The 27677-nt window shown below is 37.1% G+C and overlaps 1 protein-coding gene across 1 annotated transcript in view; it reads right to left on the bottom strand.

Annotated features, from left to right (window-relative positions):
* Nucleotides 1–27677, bottom strand: part of BIRC6 (baculoviral IAP repeat containing 6) — a 175842-nt gene that overhangs the window by 123023 nt on the left and 25142 nt on the right. The window contains 14 exon segments of the mRNA XM_036380755.2: nt 299–446; nt 1636–1733; nt 2005–2136; nt 2245–2406; nt 3235–3365; nt 3837–4015; nt 4269–4367; nt 4370–4399; nt 5634–5765; nt 8556–8716; nt 12973–13198; nt 16436–16585; nt 25303–26697; nt 27421–27479. Of these exon segments, the coding sequence (XP_036236648.1) occupies nt 299–446; nt 1636–1733; nt 2005–2136; nt 2245–2406; nt 3235–3365; nt 3837–4015; nt 4269–4367; nt 4370–4399; nt 5634–5765; nt 8556–8716; nt 12973–13198; nt 16436–16585; nt 25303–26697; nt 27421–27479 (3102 nt within the window).

The following is a 27677-nucleotide window of genomic DNA, read 5'->3' as shown; positions in this document are numbered from 1 at the left end:
CAAAATTTGACATGCTGTGTTAGTCCTTACAATAAAAATCATAATTACTAACTTAAGGATTGCACAGACTTCAAACACCACATACGTATTTGCTAATTTGAAATGTGACACAGCAATTAAATTCAACTTCATTTCGCACAAGTTAAAACTGTTTTCCTGAACTTTAGCAAATTAATTCTTGTTCAGACAAACACAGCAAAGTGTAACACACAACCTTTTTCAGAACCTGCAAGGGATGGCATTAGATGGTTCTTAGGCTTGTTTTTATTAAGTTTACAACAACCACATTTGTTAGTACCTTGTTTGAAGTAACGCCTCCATTGGTGTTAGGCGATCCTGCAGCTGCCGGGACACCGCAGTCAGCAATGATGCACAAGCTGTGCTGCATCCTGCCAAATCTTCATCTTTTACATAGTTCAGCAATACAAAATACCAATACACAGATCCTGCATTTAAAAAAAATATTTCACATGAAATATGATATAAATTTTTCACTGAGAAAGCATACTTTGAAGGATAATCAACAGAAGTGATAATGATCTAATGGTCTGAATACAGACTAGGAGATATTCTACCTCTTCCCCTTTCTTGAGAGGCTTCAATTAAGAATCATTCTGCAATCATAACTTTCTACAAGTACTTCCAATTCTCTTATCAACTAACACATAATTGAAGGAAAAAATGGTTCCCAAGAGACAGCTTTGCACACTTCCTTCACTCCTCCTGCTGACAACAATCAAGATACTCTTGATATATTAAGGTGCTCGGCTAGGGGTTCCAATCTCATCAGAGCCAAGCCATACTCCAAAGCCAACTCTTTTCCTCCTTTCATCCTCTCATTCTGGTTGCTGTCTCCTTAACCTGTATTTGCTGGCAGCACTGCTTCCATACAAATAATTTATGGGAGCACAGCACTGTGGTTCTGTACAGAAACACAAATCTCAGCTTCCTCCTTCTCCTTCCATCCCTGTGCATTCCATACCCCCTGTAGTACTGTGTTATGTGTTTTGACCTGGGTGGTAGTCCCAGTCTGGAGTCCAAACTAATTTTTCTGTAAGACTCACTGGTGATACCAAGCTAGAAACAATTCAACAATATCCTAGTGTGAAAAGGCAGGCCTTGCCACCCAAAATACAAGGGTGAAGTCATCTTCCCATTCCATCTGGCACTCCAGATGCTTCAACAAGGTGCTAAGAGACCATTACACTGCAATATAGGTAAGGAAGAAATTTAATTTAGTTAAAATTTCCTTGTAGTGCAGAACGAAGAGTGGATTGCTAGTCGGACATCATCTGGATAGCCAATTTCCTGGCTATCTCCTAATTTTAAAAAATAACAGACCACCCTGACTGTCACTTATGGCAACAGAATCTGTTGTTGCTAAACACCTTTGAGAATTTTTAGAAAACTTACTTAAGTTCTTAAAAAATGTCAGCCTTCACGTCTGGCTTAAACAAGGTTATTTGCTTAAAATTTCACCAACTGCAAATGCCTACTTCGTGACCAGACCACTCCAAGAAGCATTTAGTACTAACTGAACAATTACCTCATTCTAATTTCACAAGGGAGTCCAACACAGCTCGACAAACAACAAATGCACGGTGTACACTTACGACAAGAACACTGCATACGTACCGCCTGTGGCAGCAGCAGGCAGAAGAGGCATATTGTCGAGTAAAGCTTTCAGAAGAACTGATCCAAACCCTTGCTGACTTGGGTCACACCTGCCATTGCTACAAAAAAACCACAACATTTTAACATTTAAGGAAGTAAGAATGAGGGATGAAATCTCCTCAGGAGATGAAGCTGAAAGACTGGTGTTCTTTGCACTCACACCCTAAACACATATTTCTTGAAAAGAGCATCTACCAGGTCTTGCTGCTTTATGAATTCAACGTCAAACAGCAACAAACAAAATGTTCAGTTCAGAATGCATGCAAATCCCGAAATACATGTAAAACAGAAATAAACAAAAACAAATAGATGCAAATAATTAGCACTGACCTGATGCACAGTGCAAGAAATCGTGCACATTTGTGAGCTATGCTCCGCCCAGCTTCAAAGAAGCAAACACGTATAATATCAGAGACACATTTACGTGTTTTAGAAAGCAAACTGTCATTTCCTTCCTTTGAGCTGTGAAAACAAGTTACATACTTTAGAAAATAACATAAACCTACTTTTTTTAAACCAAACTGATACTGAGAAACAGCCATGATAATTTGAACAGAATTCCTCCCTTACCTGCCAGGGCCATTTGAATACACTCCAGCCAACCAACAAAGTGTGTCTAGTACAAGACTCTGAGCATGTTCTGTAGTCAGACCATCCTCTGTCTTCTTGCAAAGAGTGGTGAGCAGCTTCTCGTGGAACTCTGAAAACTGTAACATGGCACACCGCTGAACTCTGGGGAGGAGGGGAAGGAAAGAAAACCACAATTAACCAATATGGCCACTCTCCAGCTTTGTATCCTGTCTTAGGAGTAGCAAAAAAAAAGAGAGTCCTAGATGAAAGTAAAAGCAGTACACAAGCATATGCACTACGTTCTGTGCACACATTCCCAATCATCCTACTTTCTGCTCACAGAACTTCCTGCATTACAACAGATCCAGCAAACCTCTACGAAGTTTCCCCCCCAGTAACTTGCCTGGCAACTTCTAAACCTAAACAAACTTTCACCATCTACAAAACTCTTATCAACTGTTCGCACATACCTCTTTGCAGCCTCGTCAACCTCTTTAAGCCCATTACAGTGAATGCCACCACTGCAGGGTGACAGCTGGTAATACACTTTCAATATTGTATTACCTGTATCTAGGTCTGCAGTACCAAACCAAAGACTTCAACCACTTCTTTGTTAGCTAAATTTGATTCTAAACTTTTTGACAAATAATATACTTTCTGCTGTACAAAACAAGGCAATGTGGAAATAGAAAGAGAAGATGCTTCCCTTGAAAAAAATTAGTTTTACCAAGAAAACTTATTTACATTTGCCTTTTGAAGTCAGGCAAAAAAAACTCACTCAACGTAAAATTTCATGCATAGTGTTATTCTACCACAGCTTTCACAGCCTTGTGCCCTCTTACTTGAAATTTACAGGATTTTCCGTACAAAAATAAGCTTATGAGATAACTTTAAACAGCATCTTGACCTGAGCTATTTCAAGAACTAAGCTCTTGATGAGAAGCATAACTAAAACTAATATGTTTTCAGAATTAAAAAACACCTACTAACCTTTCCTTTGAAATTGAAGTTTTTTTAAATCTTCGAATTGTTACAGAGACTTCTTGAAGTAAGTCACAGCCTCGCAGATTATCTGATTTTCTTGAAGAAGTAGTGGCTTCAATTTTGCTAGATGGCTTTTCCTTATATTTTTGGGAAAAATAACATTCATAAATCACATTGGTTCTGATTTATTTTTATACCTTGTTCAGTGAAATGCAAGCAGTTTGCTAAAATCTCTTAGTTTGAGCATTATTCCAAAATAAACTATTTTTATTCACTAATTGCTTTAATATAGAACAATACACATGCACACACACACATCTTCACAGAAGATTAAGACCTATCAACAACTGAAAATACTCAAGGGAACAGAAGTTTCAAAAACAAGTGCTCAGAATGTGAAAGTGGCAGAACAGACCTTTGCAATCTGCACAAAAGAAACAACTTAGAAATGTTGAACTCTAATTCTTGAAGGTGTCAACACAGTGTCACCTCTTTAGAAAGCAGATTTTAATGGATCTTAATTCTGCTAACAGCTGCTTCATTTTCAGATGACATGAATCATACCAAGTCTACAACTACCCAACTTATCTTCCTTGGATATTCATTACCTTGCCTGCTGCAACTTTTGCCAACAATGAAGCAAGTGAATGGCCCTTGTTTGTCTGAGGTTTTAGAGGAGGTATTCTAACCACTGGTCTAATGCCACCATTGCAGATTTCTTCTGTTCCTCTGTCATTCACTGCTTTGACATGAATTAAAAATGAACGGTACTTGCCACCAGCCATGCCTAAAAGTAGAGAAAAAAGAAGGAGGGAGGGAGAATTTGCACAGTTTAAACAGATTGCAAGTTGTAAACAGAACAGATAAACCATGTTAATTACAGTAGTTTACCATCCATTTGAAACAGCAACTCACTATGGTGTTATACAGCAGAATTTGTCAATGTATAAATAAATAACAAACCTATGTCTGACTACAGAAGTATGAGATGCACTTCAGTCACACAGGCTTCATGCAAATAGCATAATAAACTGCTTTACCTTTAACAAGCTTTGGACTTGTTAGTGTCAACATTCCAGCATGTCCTGATAGATCAAGTCCAGTAGCCAGCCATACTGGACCACAAAGTATATCTTCTTGTGTTCCTCCAGAAATGGACACAATCTAAGACCTTAGAAAAACATAAGTAACATGGATCTGAATTAGCCATAATTAAGTCATAAAATCTGATCATTTGTATGGATTAAAAATGCACCATGTCAAACTCTGATCACTAAATTCATATAACTTTACACAAAAAAAGACTTGAAGTTCACTTTTAGACATTTTCCAGTGAAATCAATTAAGGTAAATGACAATTGAAAACCATTTTCAGTTGCATTATATGGATTAATATCTACCTTGACTGGCTTATAAAAGCCACAAAAATATACAACTGATGAAATAAAGAACCAATATATACAGAGCCACAATCCTTACTGGGTCATTACTGAAGCAGGACAACACTGTTTAAAAACAAAACAAATAATAAATTTAAAACAAGGATGGCTTTGTTTCTTCTAGAGGATATACAAATTACTGAAATCATCTTCACTCATCTGCTGCTCCTTTCTCAGCATCAAACACATCCTTTCAGCACTTTTATCACCCCTTGATCCTTCCTTTCATCCTTTCTAACCCCTCCTCCCTTGGAGTCATAGGATCATAGAATGGTTTGGGTTGGAAAGGACCTTGACAGTCATGTTCTAGACAAGGCTGATTCCATGAGAGAAAAGCAGGTGTAAAGTAAGACTGTTGAAAGGACCAAGAAAAAGAACCATCGCTCTAGAACTGAGTCACTCCAACTGTTAAATTTTAGTCTGCAGCTCTCCTCACCCAGACCCACTCAATGCTTTCACACAGTCTAAGATATTTTGTGGAAGAGTGCTAGTTAACAACAAAGTTATAGAAACAGGCACAGTGTGATGTGGCCTAGTTATGAATTCTTTATGTTCTGTTCAGTATTGGTTTATTGCAGCAATGTCTACAAAAGCCAGGTATGCAAAGAAAAATTATACTAAAACTAGCTAAAGAAACAAAGTAAAATACTGCTGAAACAGGCTAGCAATTTAAATTAGAAAGGTGCCACGTCAATCTACTTGATTTCTAAACTCAAATAAACATTAATCTGCTTGTAAGCACCAAACCTCTCCAGTAGTTTAGGACATTTCTGGTGCGTTTTTGTTAAATTTTCAACCAATATGGCAAACAGATAAGAGAGAAAAAAAACCTCTGAAGACAGCTGAGAAATTACTCTATTTTAATGTCTGAGAAATTTTTGCAGAGGAATTCAAATCTATCATTTTAAACAAGAAAAAAGCAAGGTCCTATTTTAAGTGAACTATAACAAGATCAATAAAACTTACATTGTGGTTCCTCTACATCCATATACTGCATTTCTTCACTGAATTCTGCCAGTCCTGGTTTTCCATTTCTCTCCACTTCTGTATTATGAGCTGGAGATAAAGGAAATGCGATCTGTCTATCTACTGCTGCTTCTGGAAATAAAAATATTAGCATGATTTCAAACACTGCTCAAGGCTCAGGAAAAACAGAAGTGGTAGTTTTTATAGCAAAATTATCAACTTTCTGCCCACAGCAATATTTTTAATACAAATCCACAAGTACACAAACACATGTTTTTCATATGGATTGAAGTTGCAGAAAATAGTTAAAAAACCAGTATTTCTGAATGACCTGTAAAGAACCTGTTTTGTTTTAACACTGCCCAAATTCTTTTCCCTAATAATCAACTGCAGATTACTCCTAAGCAATTAGATTCCAGTACTGAAGGTCTGATAATTTAAACATAAAATAACTGGATTGCTCCTGCTGAACATCAAACATTATTTTGGTAATACTTAAACACAGCCCTTTTTCCAATTAAATGGATCACATGAATTATAAATGAAGAGGACATGCAAGCAAATTAACAAGAAGCATATACAGTGAATTAACTGCCAGACCAAAACCATTAATTCCCAACCAGAAGAATTATGCCTCTGGCCTTCCCATTATTACACACTACATATTTAACTATTTCCAGGGCTCCTGTCATACCAAAAAATGACTGAATAAATTCTGCCCTGCACATCTTCCCTATGTCTCATTATCTTAAAATTTTAGTTCCTTTCTCTCCCCATCTGGAAGGACAGAAGTTGGAGGGGAAGTTAATCGAATTTCAGTCTGAGGTTTTTATACATTTGTAAGAGCCAAACATTGTATTACTTCTCCCTTGGTTAAGATCTATCACAGATATAAATTACCTAACTTTGTCTTCCCTTATAATGAAATCATTAGTGCCCTATTATTTTATTCAATAGTGCAAAGAAAAAAGGCAAATGTCACTAAAGTCCTTTTCCAAAACTCAAGAAACTGAAAATGGGAAGGAAACAACTGCAATGCAGTTACACTTGGAGAAGATGTTGGTTAGCTGTGGATCTCCAATCCTACGAATTAAAAAGAAAAAAGACTTCGCCAAGGCTGCCTTGCAGGTGCTCTCACTCTCCCCAGACCTTTCCAGACTTCCTGACCCCCTATTGAAGCCTTTTCCTCCTTGTAAGATAAAAAAGCAAATTCCAGTATATTACATGCAAGGAAGTGAAATGTCATTTTCTGGAAGAGCTCTGTCATGTCTTCTGATCAGTATGCTCTGCTGAAAAGCATTCACAGAGAGCTCTGGCAATTTATTTCACAGCTAAATCAAATGTCTCCAAGGAATTACTAACTCATGGAACTGTTTGTTCAGAAGTGTTTAAAACTGAAGCATTAAGGAAAAGAGTTTAGCTTTTCTTCTATTGTTTTGTTCCATAGGTGAAGATTTTCAGATTAATTCTGACATCCAGATCTACAAATGGACTGAAATCATGCTGAAAACAGAGGTTCCATTCAGGAGAGAAACATGGACAATATGTTCTATTTTTTTCTTTGATAGAACAAATTTTTACTCCATGTTAAAATTCAGGTTTTACAGCAAGAATTAACAAAAATGAAGAAACTGAAAGAACACCTGTTGACTGCTGTCCTGCAGTCACAGCTAGCACTTCTGTTAAATCTAAAGCATCTCACACCCTAAAAGAATAGGAGTTTCTCAAACAATATTACTAAGCTAGAATAGTTATAGCTAATAGTATTGGGTTACAAGCAGTTTACAGTATTTAAGAGAGCATCTCCAGTACACATTTTTTATTATTAAACACTGCAGGATGCTACACAGTGAGCTTTTATGAAAGCCTGTTAATGATCTTTGAAATGCCTATACTCCTTTTTGAAATTTACTGTTACTCTTGTGTTGAAGTGGGATGGTCTTAGGCAATTGAAAAAAATAGGAAAAGGAGGGAAAAAGGCCTTTTATGATCATGCTTGCTGTTCTTCTCAACACAATTTATATCCAGCAAGCAATTTAATAATATCTGACAGCAAGACTTCTCTGAAATAGCCAGTTCCCAAAAGCTTTTGAAAAAGAGGGGGCCAGAAAAAGATAAACAATTAATGCCTCAATAAAAGGAGGTGCAGTATGTAATACCTTCCACGTCCAGCAGACAAGGCAGCAGGACATGAAAGAAATGCTCTCACCACAGGGAAATCCCAGTGGAGGCACTTCCACATCAAAGAATTGACTTTTCAATTTATGCTACCCCCTCACAGGTTCCCTGAGAGCTAGTAAGATGCACAGTCCAGCCAGGAGTCTTCCCAAGGGAAGAGCATTCCTAACTTTGGTCTCCTCTGTCAAAGCTGCACGAATAAAATGTGAAATCCTACTGCAGCTTTCACACAGCTTAGTCAATGAGCCAAATGATGAGAGAATTCCCAAGGAACCCATGGGATTTTTTACTTCCATCAAGAAAAGCCTTGCTATTTTCTCACTGGCAAATAATCTCCTTCTGTGACTTGGAATAATTTAGTATCTTTTTTTTTACTACATCGAGACCTTAAAAGAGCACCATTTGCTTAATCAGTCAATCTCTAGGATGATTTACAATTGACAACTTATTTTTAATGACTGTAGGATTAATGCAGTCCAGAATTATAACTGAGTTCATTCTTTTTGAGCTATGTACTTTATTTGCATAAATGTCAAGATTTTGAAGCTGTTTACCAAGTTTGTCTCCCCTATTTACATTCAAGCATGAAAACTGAAAAGACTCCATGATACCAGGAAACAGAATAAATCAGTAAAAGTGAAATACTTACACAATTACAAGCAATTTTTTCTGATATCCATCACAGAGAATACTGAGTTTGAGAAAAGAAATAATGTTCTGAAAGATATCCTAGTTTTTTCTTACCATTGACTTTCCCTAAGCCTGGAGCTTTATTTTTCAGTAAAGTCACTTGAATCTGGGGAATGTTTGTGATGTTTGAATTCAAAACAAATTTGAAGTCCACATGTCCAACCATACAGGCTTTTGGTAGAACTAGTTCAAAGACATGCTCATCCCAGCTGTTGCTGTCAGGAAAAAAGAAGACAATGATCCAGTGTACAGAGAAAATTCCCATCACAGAGTCTATTCTGCATCTATGCACACTCTCTTAATAAGAAAAGAAACTTATTTTGCGTTAGTTAACATCCATATGAATTTCTGAGGAAGCCTTTCAAACTTTAAAGCTTTCAAGATAACCACATTAATTTTGTGAAGATGATGTTAAAATGACAATTGATATGATGGGGAGAAGCAATGTTCCCATGAAAGCAGAAGTGGAAAGATTCCCCATTACGTTTATCTCAGTACAGTTTCCATATTATTGTAAATAACAGTTATTTGCTTCCATGAAAAAGAAGTACAAGAATAAAAAACCAAAAACAGCACTAAAATAAGATCTATCAATTAGTCAAGTGTATGAAAGCATGATCAGAGGTAACTACTTTGTAATCTCTTTCAAGTTGCCCTTATCCATTGCTTATTGCTTAATGTCACTTTCCAATGGTAAAAAATCAACATACAGGAGACTCAAAACACTATTTTCCAAGTATTTTTAAAGCACATTTGATAATTCATACAGGATGAAAAGTGCTTCTTACCAGGTGCATACTCAGAAGCCTGTGCTGGGCAAAAGTGTGCAACTTTCTTTTATAAAGTCACATTTTTGTTTTGAAGACAAGTTTGGTTTACACTGAAAGTGTAAACTTGAGACAAGTACCCCTTGATGATCCATTCCATAGTTTGATACACTTTTGGGGTTTGCAAAAAATAGTTCAAACCGAAGAGCAATGAAAGTAAAGCTAATTATGTGTCAATTGTCTTGTTTGTGTACATGTTAAAAACAAACTGAACTTCTTGATCTCCTTAATTTAACAGTAAATAATTTTTTAAATGTAACTTTAATATACTTATTTGGCTGTATAACTGAGTACACTAAGAAACTGAGTACACTGCTATAAATATTTTTGAGACATCTTTCTAACATCTAATTCCCAAATAGCTATTTTAACTTCAGTAGCATGCTACACATAAAGTATTGTGCAGAAAACCATTTAAAATAGATTAAGGAATGGTGCAAATGCATTTCTTTATGGTAATGTCCCTGATGGCCAGATCTCCTTCAGGCATATGTTAGACAACTTAAAAGAGATTTCAGGTATGAGTAATGAAATGGCATGCCAGCTTTCCAGAGCTAGCAGCATAGAAAAGCAGACCTTTTGGGAGGAAAGATGGATAGAAGCAAGAGAATTTGTGGTTATAATTCAAGAAGGAACAGTGAAGAATTTTCAGCTAACTGTACAAAGAACACAGGTAAATAAATATAATGAAAATTTATCCCACTGCTCTGGGGGGAAAAACCCCTAAAACCTCAGTTAGCAACTGTAACACTAAATATTTAGAATCACTCATGCCTTTCCTCTAGCTTGGAGAACACATAATCCAATCCTGCCAAACAGAGAGAGATTTGGGGGTGGTTTTTCATGTAATACAAAGCATGGACTACGTAAGATACTCAAAGGAGCCAGACTTCTGAAACACAAAGTAATATTCTGCTCATCCAGTTTTAGTTAAGGATCTGGTACAAGCCCAGAAATGAATAATAAACCACTTTGTCTGCAGCAGTCTTTTGTAATCTATGTGTTGCATACAATGCACACAGCCATAGTGAATTACAACTGTTATTTGTCTACCCCAGAAATATATTTTTGACAGAATTGAGCAGCAGATGCTCAATAGGCACATATGGAATAAATAATCTCCCTGAAGGTCTCACATTAATCCAGCAGTTAAGAGGTCTTCTTACACCTCTGACAATAAATGTCACAATCTAATTCTGTAATTAGTTAAAAAACTCCCCTTTAAAGTTTTCTTTTAATATCTCATAGGTTGCTTTAAGTACATCCTTTATTGATGTGCAAAGTTCAAAGTAGCAAACAAATTAATTTACTTCCTTGTTATTTTCTCATATATTAGCATATCTATCCTAAATAGATAACCCAATGCAAAGTCTTTTAGCAACTCGCCTATGTTTGAAACCCTTCTAAATCTATACCATCTTTCTAAAGAAAAACATACAATCCATACTGTGTTCTAAGCACCAATATACTGTTATTCTCAACTACAAGATATTTTCCAACACATTTTTCCTTCCTTTTCTAGAACTTCTCACTGTCTGACCTTCCACCACAACTGCACATCACTATCTAGCTCTTCCTTCTTTCATATATTTTCAAATAAGTCTCTGTAAGATGAATACATCCTACATAAATTTGAGATAAAGCCAGGCAACTCAGATGTCACTGTTTTATCCTTTCATATTAGGAATTCATGTACATCTATTTTAAAAGGATTAACCTCATTTAACATTTCAGTTACATTACACCTGAGGGGACAACACTGATATTCAGATAATTCGCAAGGTAAATCAGACTCTGCTTTTCTTTTTTCTTTGTGCACAGTCTTTTTAAAATAACAAATTAGGATCGTAATATAATGCCATTTTCTAAAATAGAGTTATAGGATTATCTCTTTCTATCTATTTGAGAAACAAAAGAATTACCATATCAAATTGCATTACTCATCCATCTAACACTGTAACCACACATTGTGATAGGTATCAATATGAGGCACTCAAAAAGGAGATAAAAGGAACCTTATATTAAAGACCAAAAAAATAATCGAGAAATCCATCAGTTATTCTTCCCAGGTAACTTTTACTTAAGAGCTAACATGGCTTTCAATCTTAAGACTCTACCCTAAGAACAAAGGGACTGTAATTTAATAATTTTCATCCATCATGAGTCATATAGTAACTGTCAAAGATTTCTAGTACCAAACCAAAACTTCTAACTTTTCCTTTTTACAACCCTGTTTTATTTAGCAGCAAGCATAATTCTTTTCCTCTAAAGAAACAATATTCATAAGCTAATTTTCCACTTAGCCCTTTCCAATTAACAGCTATCACCTTCACTGCTTGCTTCCTTGTAACTTCATATTGGTAGCTTTTTACTTTTCAACTGCTGCTGAACACATTTGGACAATCAATAGTTTTAACTGGAAATTATTTTGCAAGGAGCCACCTCCCTTCCACTTGCTACATACAGAATATTTGACTTACACAATGCAAAACCACAAGATAAATAAAGGCTTTAAAGCCTATAATGCATTGGAAGTTTTCAACTGTAGCTTATGAATATTTATTTAAAGCAAGTCCAACTCCTGCTCTGTGTCAGCCCTGGGAATGTCCTCCACCTATTACATGTTTTCCCACCTGCAATGCTTCATGATCACATGCTACCTTTCAGCTGTTTATATGACATGCTATTTTTGCCCCACACATGACCTCTAGCTTCCCTAGCACCCTTTGGCCATTTCATTATTTTCACTCTATGGCTATTTCAAGTCTACATGACAACCCAAATGTTACACATCCATGGAACAGATGTGTAACAGTCTGACCTAAAAATCCTGTAGTATCTTATGCATGCCCCTTAATAAAACAATTTCTATCTATATTGTGTTTCTCCAAGCATTTTTCACAAAAAAAAAAAACTATGCAAAGCTACTTCAGGTAGGTTTTAAGCAATCCTTCAAGGGGACTGCAACACTGCTGAAGTCATATTTAGGAGACCAGAGGAATTCCAAGTTCTCATGTCATGTGTGAAAAACTAAGTCCTGCTACACATACCATGTTGGTGCAGCTCATTTCAATGAAAATACTGCCTAAACTTTAGCACTACTAGGGCTCTGGAGGGGCTTTAATGTTTCATATATAAAGATGTAACTTGAATAGACATAAAACCAGATTCTACCTTCATATTTTAAAGTAAATTACAATATGATTTAATTTAGGACAACTAATTAGTCACACTGGCATCCACAGTTTGCATTTTCTGATTAAATAATGTACTAAAAATGTGTGTATACATAAGAAGGGTGAATCAGACTTTTACAGAAACTGTTAAGAGTATCTCTAATTCTGGCAAATGTGCTTGTCTATTTATGTAATGTAATGACCACATTTGGCAAATAAAACTCCACCAATTCAAAACCTGACTTTTCAATTTGTTTCAAGGTCCACTAAAATGCCTCTGCCAATCTCACCAACACCTATAATGCAAACTGCCAAATGGGGATTATCTTTGCAAAAACACGTTCTTTAACTTGCACACTAGTTAAAAGCAATTAAATTGCATTAAATTTGTGGTTACAAATGTAGGTACAGCTACACCATCCAGTTAAGCAATGCACACAATTTCTCATGGACTGTTCCCCTCCATACCTGTCTGTCTGTAGCTTCCAAGTCCGAGTGTGCTGAGCTGCATCCCCGTGGTGCTGCTGGTGCAGATGCTGAGGGTGCCGCCTTTGCTGCTGCTCCTGCTGGACTTCCACCCAACAGGGAGGGACAGTGGCTGAAAACCGTGGTGTCAAGGTCTCAAAACGGGTCAGTTCCACAAGGGATGTCAGTGTCTCAAGGGAGAATGGCTGGTCCACCAAAAGATCAACTCCTGAATAATTACAGCACATACATTCATTACTACGTGGACATTTTTTCAGAACATCCTATAAAAAACAGTTTGAAATACATCAGAACTACTATAGGCAAAATGAACTACAAGTCATATGAAGGCTTTTTAGTTAAAAAAGAAAAATAATAAACTCCCCACCCCCCCGCCCAAAGTACCACCCTAAACAAACAACAACAAAAAACAACTACAAAAAATCCCAACACAAGCAACCAAACATCCCAGCCTTGAAGCTTGTATCCTTTGAAGGCAGTTCACTTAGAATAAATTTTCTAAATACTGAGAGCTCTGAGCATGCTGTCTGGAATTCAGCCAGAGGCATCAGGAATAAGTAATTAGCCAGCTATACTTTGAAGATGTAAAGCTGATTAAACATTTTTTTAATACCCCTACTGACTCAGATGAAAAAAAAATTCATGAAAACAGATGTAAAGAATTACTGTGCATTTTTATCACTGTTTAAAACATTACTTTGGCCTCTGATTATCAATATTGACTTGTTTTATGATGGACTAGTAGAACACTGTAGTTTTAATAGGTACTTTCAATTCACCTTAAAAGAGGGGTAAGTGAAAAACAAACATGATTTATGTTAAGCACTTAAAAGAGACTGGGCCTTGATAATTATTTTGTCTTGTCTTTATATTTAGGCCTTGTACCAAGGAAACAAGAGCATTAATGGAAGTATTGAAAATAAAAATATCTCAGGAAGTTAAACACCTAAAGGAACCACAATAGAGACCAAAAATTGATAATCAGATTTCCTCAGACATACAAAACCCCCAACCAAGCCAAAAACCCCAAACCAAACCAAAAACAGACCAAAAAAACCTCCAAACCAAAACAAGAAAACCCCAAACAAAACCCAACCAACCAACAAACTCCCACCAACCAAACTTGGGGGAAAATAAGACATGTACAATGTGTATTTTCTAGTATTTTGAGCATTTTCTCCTAAAAAGGGGGTTTTGAAGGAAAATCTTTTACTTGTAGAGAAATCATGCTTTTCAAAAGGACAAAGTTTGCTACCTGACTACGGCTGTCACCACTCAGGGTGAGGAGATAATAATACACCAACACAAATACCACTCTCACTGCAAGCCTGAACCTAGAGAATATCTTGAAAAGCAATCCAGGTTGACTTGGAGGTGAGACACTTGGACAGGTAATAAATTCACTCTCATTGCAACTATAATTTCTACTTTTCAATTTCAGAGGCAGGAAAATGCTAAAGAAATTAGAAATGCTTTAGAAATTGAATTTCAATAATACAGCAAAGACCTTCACTTTCCTAAGTGCCAAATGTGAACCTCATTAGCTGGATGACACTGCAATGAGAAGTGAGATCATTGCTCAAACTGTAGAACAAGCCTATCTTTGAGCAGACTGGATTTTTCTGCTTCATTCTCCTTCCTCCTCCAAGAGAAACAAACCCAAATTCAGAGTATTCACAGCAACCACATACATGTAAATCAATGCCCAAAACTGAAAAGTTAAGGACTTAACTTTCCACTCCTGTCAAGTATACTTGGCTTCTTTTTAAAATTACAAAACTTTTATTATATTCTAACCAAGTGTTATAACAAGACAAAGTTCTAACACCAAACTTGAAAACAGGCTTTAAACTGTTCAGGAAGACGAATATTCTTTTTTAATTCACTTTGAAAAAAGGCCTTATTTCAGATTACTTCACCTCAAAAAATCCTCTGTTCCTTAAAAGGAAACACTAGTCTAAGATTGCTATAAGATTAACTTATTTTCTCTTAAGACAGTAAAATTTAATATGCATCTAAGTTGCAAATTCAGGCTAGAAAATAAAATGCAAGAAACACATTCTAGAATGTAAGCAATGGAGAAAAATAAACACACAAAGACCACAAAATAAAGGAAGAACGTATATGACTAGAAGCTTCTGCTTGTTGCAGGACTTCATTTCCCCAAACAGAAGCCTTTCTCTTGAGCTGTGTCTCTGTCTGAAAAACATGCTAAGACAGAAGTGGAAAAAAACACTTTTTCTATTTTTTAGTATGTAACACCAAAAGAGAAGCAACACTGATATTATAAATCAAATCCTGATCATGATCCATACAAGTACTGACAACCTCAGTACTGAAGAGGTTTACACAGCCCTAACAATCAATCATTCTCATATATGCTAAGAGTCCTGTATTATTGACTTCAGTATCCTCAAGAGTTCTGCAGCCATTTGGTTTCAACAACTCCCACCCAGACCCCTCATTTCAGCACTGGCTTCTTATGACTATTAAGCTTCTCTCAGAGCTTTTAGTGACTCCGTTTTACACCACAGCAAAATAGTTCTCAGTTCATCTGCTCATTCCTGCATACCTAACAACTCTTTGGAAACCATTACAGAACAAAATCAAGCAATACAACAATGTCTAAATTATATGACTACTTAAAGAAGGACCTGCAGCTTGTGAACAACCTAAAGATACAGCTGCTTTGAAGCCTATACATGAATAAATCAATTTCTTAGTCAATAAGTCATAATCAAGGCTATTTTGAAGGCTGGACGGGAACAAGATTAAAAAAAAGGAAAAAATCCTTTTATAGTACTGGCAGAATTTAAACAATAATAATAATCTATTTGACTCATCAGAATAGTGAGTTACCATTTGCTTGGAATTCACTTCTCTGCTGATAAGCTACTATACAGGGAATGCATCCATTGAAGAACATCTTTGACATCTGTATTCTTTTTTGCTTTATTTGCCATTAGCAAAAGAAGGGTGCAGAAGAAAGCCATAGACTTTCCCCCCCTCACATATGTACAACACTTTATTTTCTAGCAGATCTTCAAACTTTAGGAATGGCCTCTTCTGTGAAAAAGAGGAGGAACAGGTAAAATTCAGACCCCAAAGCAACTGCTGTAATGTTGCTTACAAATAAACTTACAACAAAAAGCTCATCATCCTTCTTTCGACTGACTCTTGAGGAATAAAATCAGGGTCACACAAATACAGTCTGCCACACTTAGAATCACACTTAGAGGCTGGAAAAATTCACTGTTTTGTTTTGTTTTTTTTTTTTTAATCAGGAACTGCTGTAATGACAGACATACAGCAACTACAGAACTCTAAATTTGACCAGCAAAAAAATTATCAAGCAGTATGCTATTAAATAATTGCAAGTCATGTTCAGATGCAGCTTTCAAAAATGACAAAAGTATTTTGATCCACGTACACAGGTGCAACTTACCTGTAATGCCTGGACTAGAAGGGTTGGATAATGGCTTGGTGCCTTCTGATGACTGGTCTACACTTTTGGTGAGGGATCCATCTACAAGTATATCAGCTTCATCGATGTCATCACAGGTCCCTCCAATCTGAAGGAAATGAAGTTCTCCACCTAAAATTGTCACAGACAACAAAAGAAGAAAGTTTGGACAGGCATACAGCTAAATTCAACTCACAAGACAGGTTTGCACTTAAAACTGCTATGCAATTATGACAGTATTTATGCAGGACCTGAAATCAGTGAAATTGTAGAGGAATACTTGCTTTAGTACTACTAATTTTTTTCAGGGCAAATGCAAACCAGAACTACAGAAACACTGCAGTTGCAAATGGCATCAAAGGTAAAAACTATATGGGGGGATGGGTTTTAAAAGGCAATTAACAAAGGATACCTCAATAGAAACCAAAAATCCTAACATTATGACACTTTCCACAATCCAAATATGCTTATAACAGAAAATATTCTACCATGTCAAGTGAAGGCCTACACTACCTCATCTGTACAGAGTGCCTAAACTTCCTTTTAAAATGCAACATCTGAAAATTAAACTAATTTCTCTGAGTCCTCCTAACTAAGGAGCTCTCCACATTATTTCATCAAACCTAGAATTAAAACACTGATCAAGTCAACAGACAAAAGAGCAAAGTCCAAAATTTTCACTGGACACAATGTATTGATGGAAGTTTGAAATCATTCAAGGAGGTTGCCCATAATTCACCACTACAGATAGACATACATCAATTCTGTCATTTACAGAGAAGTCATAGAACCAAAGAGTGCTAAGATCCTCAGGTCCAACCATTAGCTGCCAAGTCCACCACTAAACCACGTCTCTAAAAGCCACATCTGCACATCTTTTAAGTACCTCCAGGGAGAGAGACTCCACCACTGCCCTGAGCAGCCTGTTCCAATGTTTGGCAGCCCTTTCTATGAAAACTTTTTTCCTAATATCAAACGTCTCCTTAAGCAGCTTGAGGCCATTTCCTCTCATGCTGTCACTTGTTACTTTGGAGAAGAGGCCAACCCACACCTCACTACAATGTTCTCTTGGGTAGCTGTCCAGAACCATAAGGTTATCCCTGAGCGTCCTTTTTTCCAGACTAATCAACCCCAGCTCCCTCAGCTGCTCCTCCTTCAACTTGTGCTCTAAGTCACTGAGAAAGAATGTTTAACTTTACATAATGCTGGGGGAGGGAGGGTGAGAAGAGCTGTTTGCAGTTCCAGAAGTTACAAGAAGTCAAATTAGTAGGATTCAAATCAAGAGGCAAATCCAAGCACAGGCCTTAATGTGATTTTTTCTGAGAAATTATCTGACTGACTTTCAGCAACTAACATTATCACAAACCCTGTTATACAAAATATCCAGGTAATTTGAAATAAAACCACCTGAGAATAAAAATGTAATAAAACCCTAAGATAAAAGCAGGTATAGGTCCTGTACTGTGAGGGGAGTGAAAGAGAGTGATAGAGGGGCACAGGGAGAGTGTGAGGCACAGAGGGAACTCGCACAGTTTTGGGGTTTTTTTGAGATATCACTAAGAAAGGCCTGACAACAAATGGCTTTATAACTCAGTCTTTTATGAAGATAGAAAAACAAATCGCTCAAATGACCAAAATGGTCAGAACAACTCTATGGACAGCATCAGTGCATTGCGCTGTGGGAAAATGTACCCCAGGTCTAGTTAATGTACAAAAGTGGTATTTCTGGGATCTGAAGAGATGGGAGATTTTCTCATTATATTTATTTATCTTTTCATTCTATCTTCTCAAAACAGCTATTCCATTAAGCCATTTCTTGGTGGGTCTTTTCTAACGGAGATCCACTAAGAAGCCTGTACCTCCCCTCTCTCAGTCTCAAACCACAGATCCTTGGTGCAGAACAGTAAGTACATCCCAAGCAGACCTCAGGAGTGGAGGGGGAAAAAATAGTTCTAGCAAATAGCACTTGTGAGTTTCCTTGAAATTAAACAGCTCATAAATAAGCAATTTTCCTCAAACTTGAAGGAGAATTTGAGACACATTAGAAAACACAGACATTGACAGCTTCATTTGGTAGTAGGTCAAACCTTAGTTTGTATATCACTTTGTTTACGGCTCAGCAGCAAAAATGTCCTTATCATTTTTTCCATACAAGAAAATAGTCATAATCCCTGCATTCCTGAAAGATTCCAACACTTTTCCAAGAAAAAGTCTGTGCTAAACTTGAGATACCTCACTTCCTCTTATTCATTTTTAAAAGGTTCTGTAAAGAAGTTTACCATGAACTTTAGCTGTACAGTATTAGCCTCTGCTTATGCACACTCTTCCAAAATGCTGTAGCTGGCTGTGCCTCTGTATCACAAAGGAGGCATTTCCTCTCACAGAACATCCAAAGATGACTTTCTGATGATGCATGCTTCATTATTTGTTTCAATGATACTGCAGTTCCAACAGTCAAGTGCCAGTGAAAAAATCTGCACAGAAGTCAATGCCCTTTTCTTTTTTTCCTTTTTTTTTTGGTGTTACTACTATTGTTTGCAGCACTAGGCTCAAAGAGTGACTCGTCCAGTGCTTTCTAATTCTAGCCAGGGAGCAAACACCTTAAGTAGCAGTTTATCTGAAGGTTCCCCTGCTTGCATCGCTTTGACAGAAGGAATAAATATTTCTGTTGTACTACCAAGAAGAAATGAAAGCTGACACTGACTTACTCAGTTATCACAAAAGAGACAAATTGGAAATTAGCATCGTTATACTTCCTTCAAAATATAGGTAACACAATCAAAACATTGTTAATTTAATTCTGAACTGTATTTAAAACCTGCAATTTGCATGGATTCAAGAACCCGGTAGCAATACAAACAGGACACAAAAATCATGGATTTATTCAAATAAATCACAGGCTTCCTTCAGGCAAAACAGTTCCTGGCTCCAGGAAAGCAGCACTGCAACAAGCTAGAGAGCATGTCAGAGACTAAGGTCACTGCAGTCAAAGCCAATTAGATGAGATGTTCCTACACTCTAGAAGCAGTTTGGGAAGAGTGACACCATTGTCATTAGCAAATCACAACACAACGACAGAGTTGAACAATATACAATTAATCAAAAGGAATTAGAAAACAAAGCCATACCACAGGCAACTATGCACTAATTAGTCTATAGTCCCCTCCTTCTCTTGTCATTGGCTAGCTCTAAATGTACAAGTTCAGAACACTTGAAAAACGTAATCAAGAAAGCTATCCCAAAACCTCACTTGGAGACACTCCAATTTGAACTACTCTAGGAGATTTTAGCTATAAAATTCTGCCTTGACTTCAAAAACAAAAAATGCAATCGAATAGGGACAAGTGAAAGTTACCATGCCTAGAAAGAAATTAAAAGCCCTGTTACAGGATGAAAAAAAAAAAATCAGCTGGACAGGAGTTCTGTAAGAAAGGTTTTTGTGAATCAGATAATAAACCTCATTCAATTTCCTGCTCAAAAGTGCAAACATTCCACTATGTATACACACATATGGTATGTACAACCTCCAGAGCTGCTTGAGGAATTCATCTGTAGGATTACCAAGCCTGGTTTTGCGTATCTCATCAAGAAGCTTGTGGACTGACTTGATCAGATCTTTTGAGAGTGGAAAGTAAAAGCTGCTCTGTTTTTCTTCTTCTTTTGTAAGTTTGAAAGGATTGGAGATAGCCAGCTTGAGAAAATAAATGGTTGGAGAACAACAGCACCTAAATACAGCCTGTATTTCCCTCCTTTTTTGAAGAAATCTCTTTGCCATATTCATAATGAATGCTATAACAGATATGACTCCCGTGACAAAGATGATAGAGGCTAAACACTAGTGAAAAAAATCATCATCAAGGCCAGCATGAGCAGGAGAAATTTCATGAGCAGACTGTTAAACCTCTGTCTTGAAGATGTTTGAGAATGGTGATCAATATTTTCTTTCTGAATGGGTAAGTATAATTGACCTTGACTTGAAGATGAGCTCTGAGCATCACTTCCAATACTAATTCTGAAGTGGGAAAAAAACTTGGCCTCTCTCAAATCTTATTAGACTCCATTACCAAAAAAGGCAGAAAATTGAAAATACTGAATTGCTTCCTGAACTTCAAATACACAGTACACAGGCAGGCAAAGCCTAATGACAAGGAAGACACAAGTAAGATATCCAAACTAAATCAGAAAAAACCTACAGAATGTGATTACTACACTATTTACAACTCAAGAGCAAGAAAGCTGCTACAAATGAAAGGCACAAGACTTGGGGGAATCAATTCTCAAATGTATCCAAGTGCCATCCACTCCTGCCAGGCTTGCAGGTAAGAAATCGGCAACTCACTCTGGACATGCCAAAACCCAGCCTGAAAAAATACTTTTCCAACAAAAGGGAGGGACTAAAAACTCTTGTTATATTGTAGCACCTTCAAAATGTTACAATGTAACAGATTCAAAATTTCACATGAGCCCCATCCAGCAGTAAGAAACTATATCTACCCCTCTTAAACATTAGATAATAAACTTTAAATATCAAAAGACCACCCTACAGCAGTATCTCTATTTAAAAACAGTACCTGCTGCCTTCTTTTAGAATAAAGAAATTACTTATTTTCTTACTTATTATTTTGAACATCATAAAAGCAGAGTTTAGACTCTTACTAATGACACAAGAGAAAACATCTGAACCTTCATATGAGAGCAGACAAAGCACTGCTAAGAGGGATATTAAATATAGCCTACCTTGGCCAAGGGGAAGAGAAGAAAGCAAAATTCAAAGAGATTAAAGTTCACTATGTTTGCTTAATGGAACTGGAACCAAGAATATACTTGCACACTTTCCCCCAGAGGTCAAGCTCAGGTAATCCTTGCAGAAACAGGTAAGTACCTGAAGCTGACACCAAGAGGTAACATTCTGAAGTGTGACTCGCAAAGATGGATGATGTCAAATGCAGGTCTAAAACAACTTTCCATAAAACCACTCCAGATCTGAAGCACCCATTCACACAGAGGTTTCTTTTTCACTTGTATCTTAAGAGGCAGCTATGAAAAAAAATTATATAATCTACCAATGAAAATAATACATCAACAAGCAGGAGAAACAGAAGAAAATGCTATTCTGCATTCAGAACTTTCCAACATGAAAGTACCTCTTTGCCTACTCTGACATCCCAAACAAGTAAACAGCTCATGCCCGAGTATTTTGCAACATCACCCAAGCATTTCCAACGCATGTATGCTCCAAAACTTTCACTTAAAATTTTCACTTATGTCTTTGCACTACAAGTCCTTTGTATACAGAATAATGTTGAACACATTAGTGAATACAGTTATTCTACTTTCAGTGTATCTCTCTAATGCTGTCAGACTGCAGGCACTGTCCCACTTGTGGCAGGAATCCTAGAGGAGCAAATACCTCTAAGTGGTTCATGAAGAAGCCTAAGAAAACAGCACTCAAGAAAAAATAGTAACAGCAAAACCCTCCATCTTCAGCCACCTAGCTAAGCAGGAAATTCTACCCATTTAAAGCAAAAGTTTAAAGGACGATTATTATTCAAGACAAAGAAAATTATGCAAAGCTCATTTCATATGCTAAGCTATTCAAACATACCATAAGATAGAGGATTAAAAAAGGTAGATTAATGGTTGAGGTTTTTGATTTGCTTTTTCTTCTAGTGTTCCTGAATTTTATACCTTTTATGCCTTATATATAAACCTTTCCACTCAGTCATTCTTTACCAAGTGATGTATTTTGGCATAAATGTTTTGACTCTGAGGCTTCAGACATACCTAGCATCAGATCCTGAAGTTCAGACCTCTTAAGGACATTGCCCCCTAAGTATCTATGATGGCTTTGGACTTAATTTCTTCAAAGTGAGAAAAAGATAACAATGACTGATACCCTAAATAAAGAATAGAAATTGAAAGCCTCTAAAGACATTTCAGCAATTAAAATAATGAATCCTGAAGTCCATGGTTGAGCAGAAAATGGAAGTTCCAAACAGAGGTACTGTTGTCATCTTACTGCAGGGGTTCCATACTGTTGTCTCCGTATTGCAAAGGTTTCATACCTTCTTGGTGTTTATGGGCAGCTCTCAGAGCACTGACTCTTTCTCTTCACAAAGCAGCCAACTGACTCCAGTTCCCTTTTCAACCAGCCAACCACTCTTGTATAGCACTCTTCTTCTCATTGGTTACTGGGGCCTGTTAAAGTCAGGCCTATGCCTAATCTTTGATAATTGGCCCAGCTGCAACTCCTTAGGGGTAAGATTACTTTCTACACTATCTTTGTTTTTTAATATTCTATCCTCCTACAAGGTATAGTGGATGTAAATGAAACATAAGAAAAATCAGTGGATTTACTGATTACTGATAAGAAAAATCAGTGGAAGTACTATATTCAAAAAGAGGACCCTTGCAGGCTGACTTGATGCCTATAGCATACTGGGCTACAGAAGAAACAATACCCCAAAAAATACCCCAAGTCATCTTAAGGGCAGCACAAACAGAAGAAATCCAAAAAAAGCTATTGATGAATTACTAGATGGGTATTATAATCCTGAGAGATTTACTGCAAAAGCAGAATGATGTGCTTGTCCATTACAAAGAAGATGGAAGTATTCTCCAGTCAGTAACAGAAATGGTAGTTATCTAGACAGAGACAAAATACTCCTACACACACAGAATAAATGTTTCCAGCTCAAGAGACCTGTGTATCTTAAACTCCACGTCCCAAAGAGGTTTAGATAACACCAAAAGCTACTAGAAAATATGATTATCATACACACTAGTATTGGATGGAAAAGTACCATGCACAATAAGCTCTTTAACTTTTATCATGAATCTTAAAACACAAGAAAGGTGAAATAGCTTTGATGAAAGGAAAGAAATTGATAGTAATAAAATTCTGTAGAAAAACAAAATTCTGTTTGGAGGTCTTTTCAATGAGATTGCAGTTTGATCAGCTAAGCATAGAGTCAAAACATTATGACATGGTGTCCTGGAATGACTTCATGACGCTTGTATCCCCATTTGTCTGTTTAGCCCAGAAATAAGTTTTGCACCTTTAAGACTGGTTCTGAGAGTGGAGGAGGGGAGAGAGGAAGCACAGAGTTTGTCATCAGAAACTGCACTTGTTCCTCCACATTCCTGCTCCTGGACTGTGTTGTCTGCAGCGCCGGACAGTGAGAGAGAGCTCTCCTTTGCTTTTAGTTAGTTTTAGCCAGCTGAGGCAGAGAAGTTCCCTGGACTGTGGTTTTTCTTTCTCTTAGAACTGTTTAACCTGCTCTGGACTGAAAACCCAGAAGAGCACCTGAGCACACTTGGCCAGGCCTGGGCTGCAGCATTTCCAGCGCCAGAGGGACTGATAAGAGACTGAGTGAGCTAAGCTACAGCCCACCAAGGGGAATTTCTGAGTCTGTCATCTCTTCAGATCGGCAAGAAGTTTTATTGTTTAATATTGTTCACTTTTTTGTGGTGGTGAATGCTTTGCCTGTTAAATAAACAGGTTTTTTTACACTTTTCTCCAAGGAAATATCTTCCTGAGCTGGTTAAGGGAGGGACCACTTGAATTTGCTTTCTAGAAGAACCCCTTTGGAGGTTTTCTCCCAAATATTCCCTAAACCAGGACACATGGATATGATAAGACAGAACAGTTTTCAAAGGCAAGTAACCTTTCATTTAGAGTTCCATTGTAACTAGGAAAAAGCATGCATTATTAAATACAGCTGAAACAGTTTAATAGCTATTTCTTCAAAAGCAGTCACCAAAAGAGAACAATTTAGTAAATATGGATGTTACCCTTGGGAATCTGCAAACATAAATACTAGTTACTAACTTGCAACATTTTCATTGGTATTTAAAAAGCAAATCTGAAATGTCCACTTCTAGAAATCTTTGTAGGTGACTGAAGGAACCTTTAAGAAAACTGAGATGTTTACAATCAACTTGACTGTATCTGTTGGAAATAACACGTAAATCTGATTTAACAACTGCTCATAGGAGGACTTTATAATTAGTGTGACACTGTCATGAAAGGAAAAAAGGTATCAATTTCAATTCTTCTAGCAAAGAAGAAGCTCAATGCGATACTGATGGGAATTTTTTTGATATCTATGAACCATCCCATCAGCTTAACCCCTCTGAGAGCCTAAGCATTTCCTCCACAGCTGCAATCAACTGCAGATGAACTAACCAGAACACTGGGACATGGAGGAACTCAGCTGGATAACACCCAGAGCTGTTTCCAGTGCTCCAATGTGGCACAAGGAAACAGGGAGCTGTGGGGTGGTTTAGGGACTCTTACCAAGTAGTTGTTACCTGGGCTTGAGTTACACTCCCCTCCTACCTGCCCACTTCCCCAAAATGCCTTGTGTTCATTTGGAAAAAAAGAATCTTGCATGGATAGTCTGCCTCTAACACTCAAGAAAGTACAATCCAAACTGCAAAAAGCTGAAGCAGAACAAGAAGCACGCTACCTGAATGAAAATACACTGGGATAAGGTATAAAAGCATTATCTTCTCTGCTGTCTTGAATATCATCAATTACAGGCAAAGACATTTTTCCAAAGTAGGATTTCTCTATCACAGAAGTAAGTACATACAAGAATGACTTTTATTTGTTTTGGACTTAAGAAAACCTGTGCATCTTCAAGAATTAAGACATATGCAAGAACTACTGCCATTCTAGAGATTAAAACTGACATTTAAGGTGAGGAATTAACTAGAGTCCATGCTTCCTAGACCATTAAACTAAGTACATTCAGTGGAATTTGAAATTTAAATTTTAAATTCTGTAACATAATCCAAATACAGTAAAGTAAATAATTTTTTAAAAATTTGAAGAAAAGTCTTACCTTTGGTGCATGCACATAATCTGTCTGTGCCCGAACAGTATATCACAGAGACAAACATATCTGGTTCCTCAGTGCCCTCTTTTTTAGGTGGCTCCACTTTGGCCAGAATTTCAAAGTTTGAAAGATCTAGTATTTTTACATATCCTCCCTGAGTAGTTATTACCAGGTGCCCAAGAGTAGAGATCTCAGATCTTCTCTCTCTGCCACTGCCATTTTTAGAAGATAATTGTATTTCCTCTACAGGCTCCTCACAGTCGTCTTCTCGATTATCCAATATATCTGGTGGGAGTAAAATCATTGAGGTAATTGTATCTTGGGGGTCTTTGATATGTTGGATTTTTACCGGTTCCTCCTCTAGAGTAACTATTCTAGTGGCATAATTCATCTTATAAAGCACTAGGTATCCACCACTAACACTTCTCTGTTCAGGCTGAATTATTAAAGGAGTTGGTACATCTGCTGGTGTCTCCTGCTGGATTACATCAATACTCGTGCCATTCACTACAGCAAGACTTGATTCTAGTTCCCCCTTCCTTCTATTACATAGTGCCGAGTTTAATTTATTTAAATTATTCAAGGCCTCTACTTGATTTATTGCACTCAGAGATTCAACGGGACAAGTCCGCAGTCCTACTAACAGATGAACTCCATCTGCACAAGGTGTGATTGAATCTACACACAGGTTCTCCTCCTCTGCAAACTTGGGCAGGCGCAGGCACTGAACCAAAGTCCCAGGCTTGGGAACCATAGAGCTCCACTTGTCCGAGTCCGGAGATGTCAGGTTGGCTGCAGCATCTGCAAACTGCTGAATGTAAGTCACAGGGGGGTCCTGTAACAGCAACTGTTCCTGACTGTCCAGCTCCATTTCAATGATCTGTGGAACTGTGAAACCATCATCGTGTATACTTTTACTCATAATATTGTTCATCTGGGAAAAGAGTTTTCCTGCTTTTTCATCAGACTCCTTAATGCTGTACAGCAGCAATACAGGCAAAGTCCTCCTTACCAGAGGGGAATTCAGTTCTGAATTAGTGCAGGATTCATTGTCAGTTGATCCCTGTTCCGAGACACTCTCACCTCGAGTCCTGCTTAAGCCATCCAGTGATCTCTGAGAGTTACTGCTAACGGGAGAGGTAGCAGGTGATTTGTATGTTAATAGACCTCCAGCTAATAAACAAGGAAAGGGAATGTTGTGTTGTTCTAGATGTTTTTCCTTCATCTTTTCACTCTTACAGTTGGCCAAACAGGGATTTGCCCCAAGTTCTTCCAGATCTTTAACTGTGTCCTCCAGAACATTTGCAACAATTTCCCACTGAAGTTTTTCAGGTTGTTGAAGAACGCTGAGAGCTGTTATATCAAGGCTGACTTCCATCGTTTCTTTTTGTGATGTATGCCCTTTAAAACAAAAACATTTAACATAATACACATGCTCAAAAAACAAAACAGGAATCATAGTGCATATATTACAGTTTGTTGGAAAAAAATGATCTTTTTCTACATCTCATGCTCTTTTTTTCCCCAGTTGGTGATCCTTACTTAAAGATGTAAACCACATTATAGAAAATAAACATGTAGTACTCCCTCCCTCAAAATTTTTGACTGAATCTCTATGAAAACAACACAAGAATACCATGCATAGCACTGTTCTGCTTCCATATAAAATCTTTACTCAGGAAGAAATACTTTATCAAAGTGCATACCCTTAGGGAAACAATCAAGACACAGGAACTCTTTTGGCAATCCCCTGAATTTAAAGCGTTTCATACAGTTGTAATTTGTTCCTGTTCTAAGAAAGTTCTTTTATCTTGGTTTGTGTGCTTTATTCACAGCAAGATAAGCAATGCTTGTTGTCAAGTAAGACATTTATTAACTAACAAAGTGCAGTTTTTCTTTTCTCCTGTATGCCATCATCTCTCCATCACACAAACTTAAATACTGGCATTCCTTTCAATGGTAAATCCATTGAAAATCCTTTTCCAAGGCAAATTCTTTTCCGTTTTTCTAATCCAGTGAATATGATATCATCAGTTTTGACAGGGTTTTTTAAAAAGTCTGGAAGAAGAATTTTCCCTTTCACCTCTAAACTATTACATATATAACAGGTCAGATATAACCTACCTGTAACAGATTCTGATCTGGAATGCTCTTCACTGTCTGAATCCTCCAGTAGATCATCACTGAAAAAAAATAATGCATGAATGACACCATGTACATGCTAACTGCAGGCTTATTTTTAATTAAATTAGTAAAACTTCATAAAAACCACAATGTGTACTACAGATGGCCATTCCTTTTAGCCAGCATTTTTCATCCATTGATGAGTTCATCACAGACACCAACAACAAAGACTTTATCCTCCATTATTGAATCAGTAG

This window comes from Molothrus ater, chromosome 3 (assembly GCF_012460135.2).
Source record: "Molothrus ater isolate BHLD 08-10-18 breed brown headed cowbird chromosome 3, BPBGC_Mater_1.1, whole genome shotgun sequence".
Lineage (NCBI taxonomy): Eukaryota > Metazoa > Chordata > Aves > Passeriformes > Icteridae > Molothrus > Molothrus ater.
The sequence above is the reverse complement of the archived record's forward strand: the minus strand, read 5'-3'. Positions and strand labels throughout refer to the sequence as shown.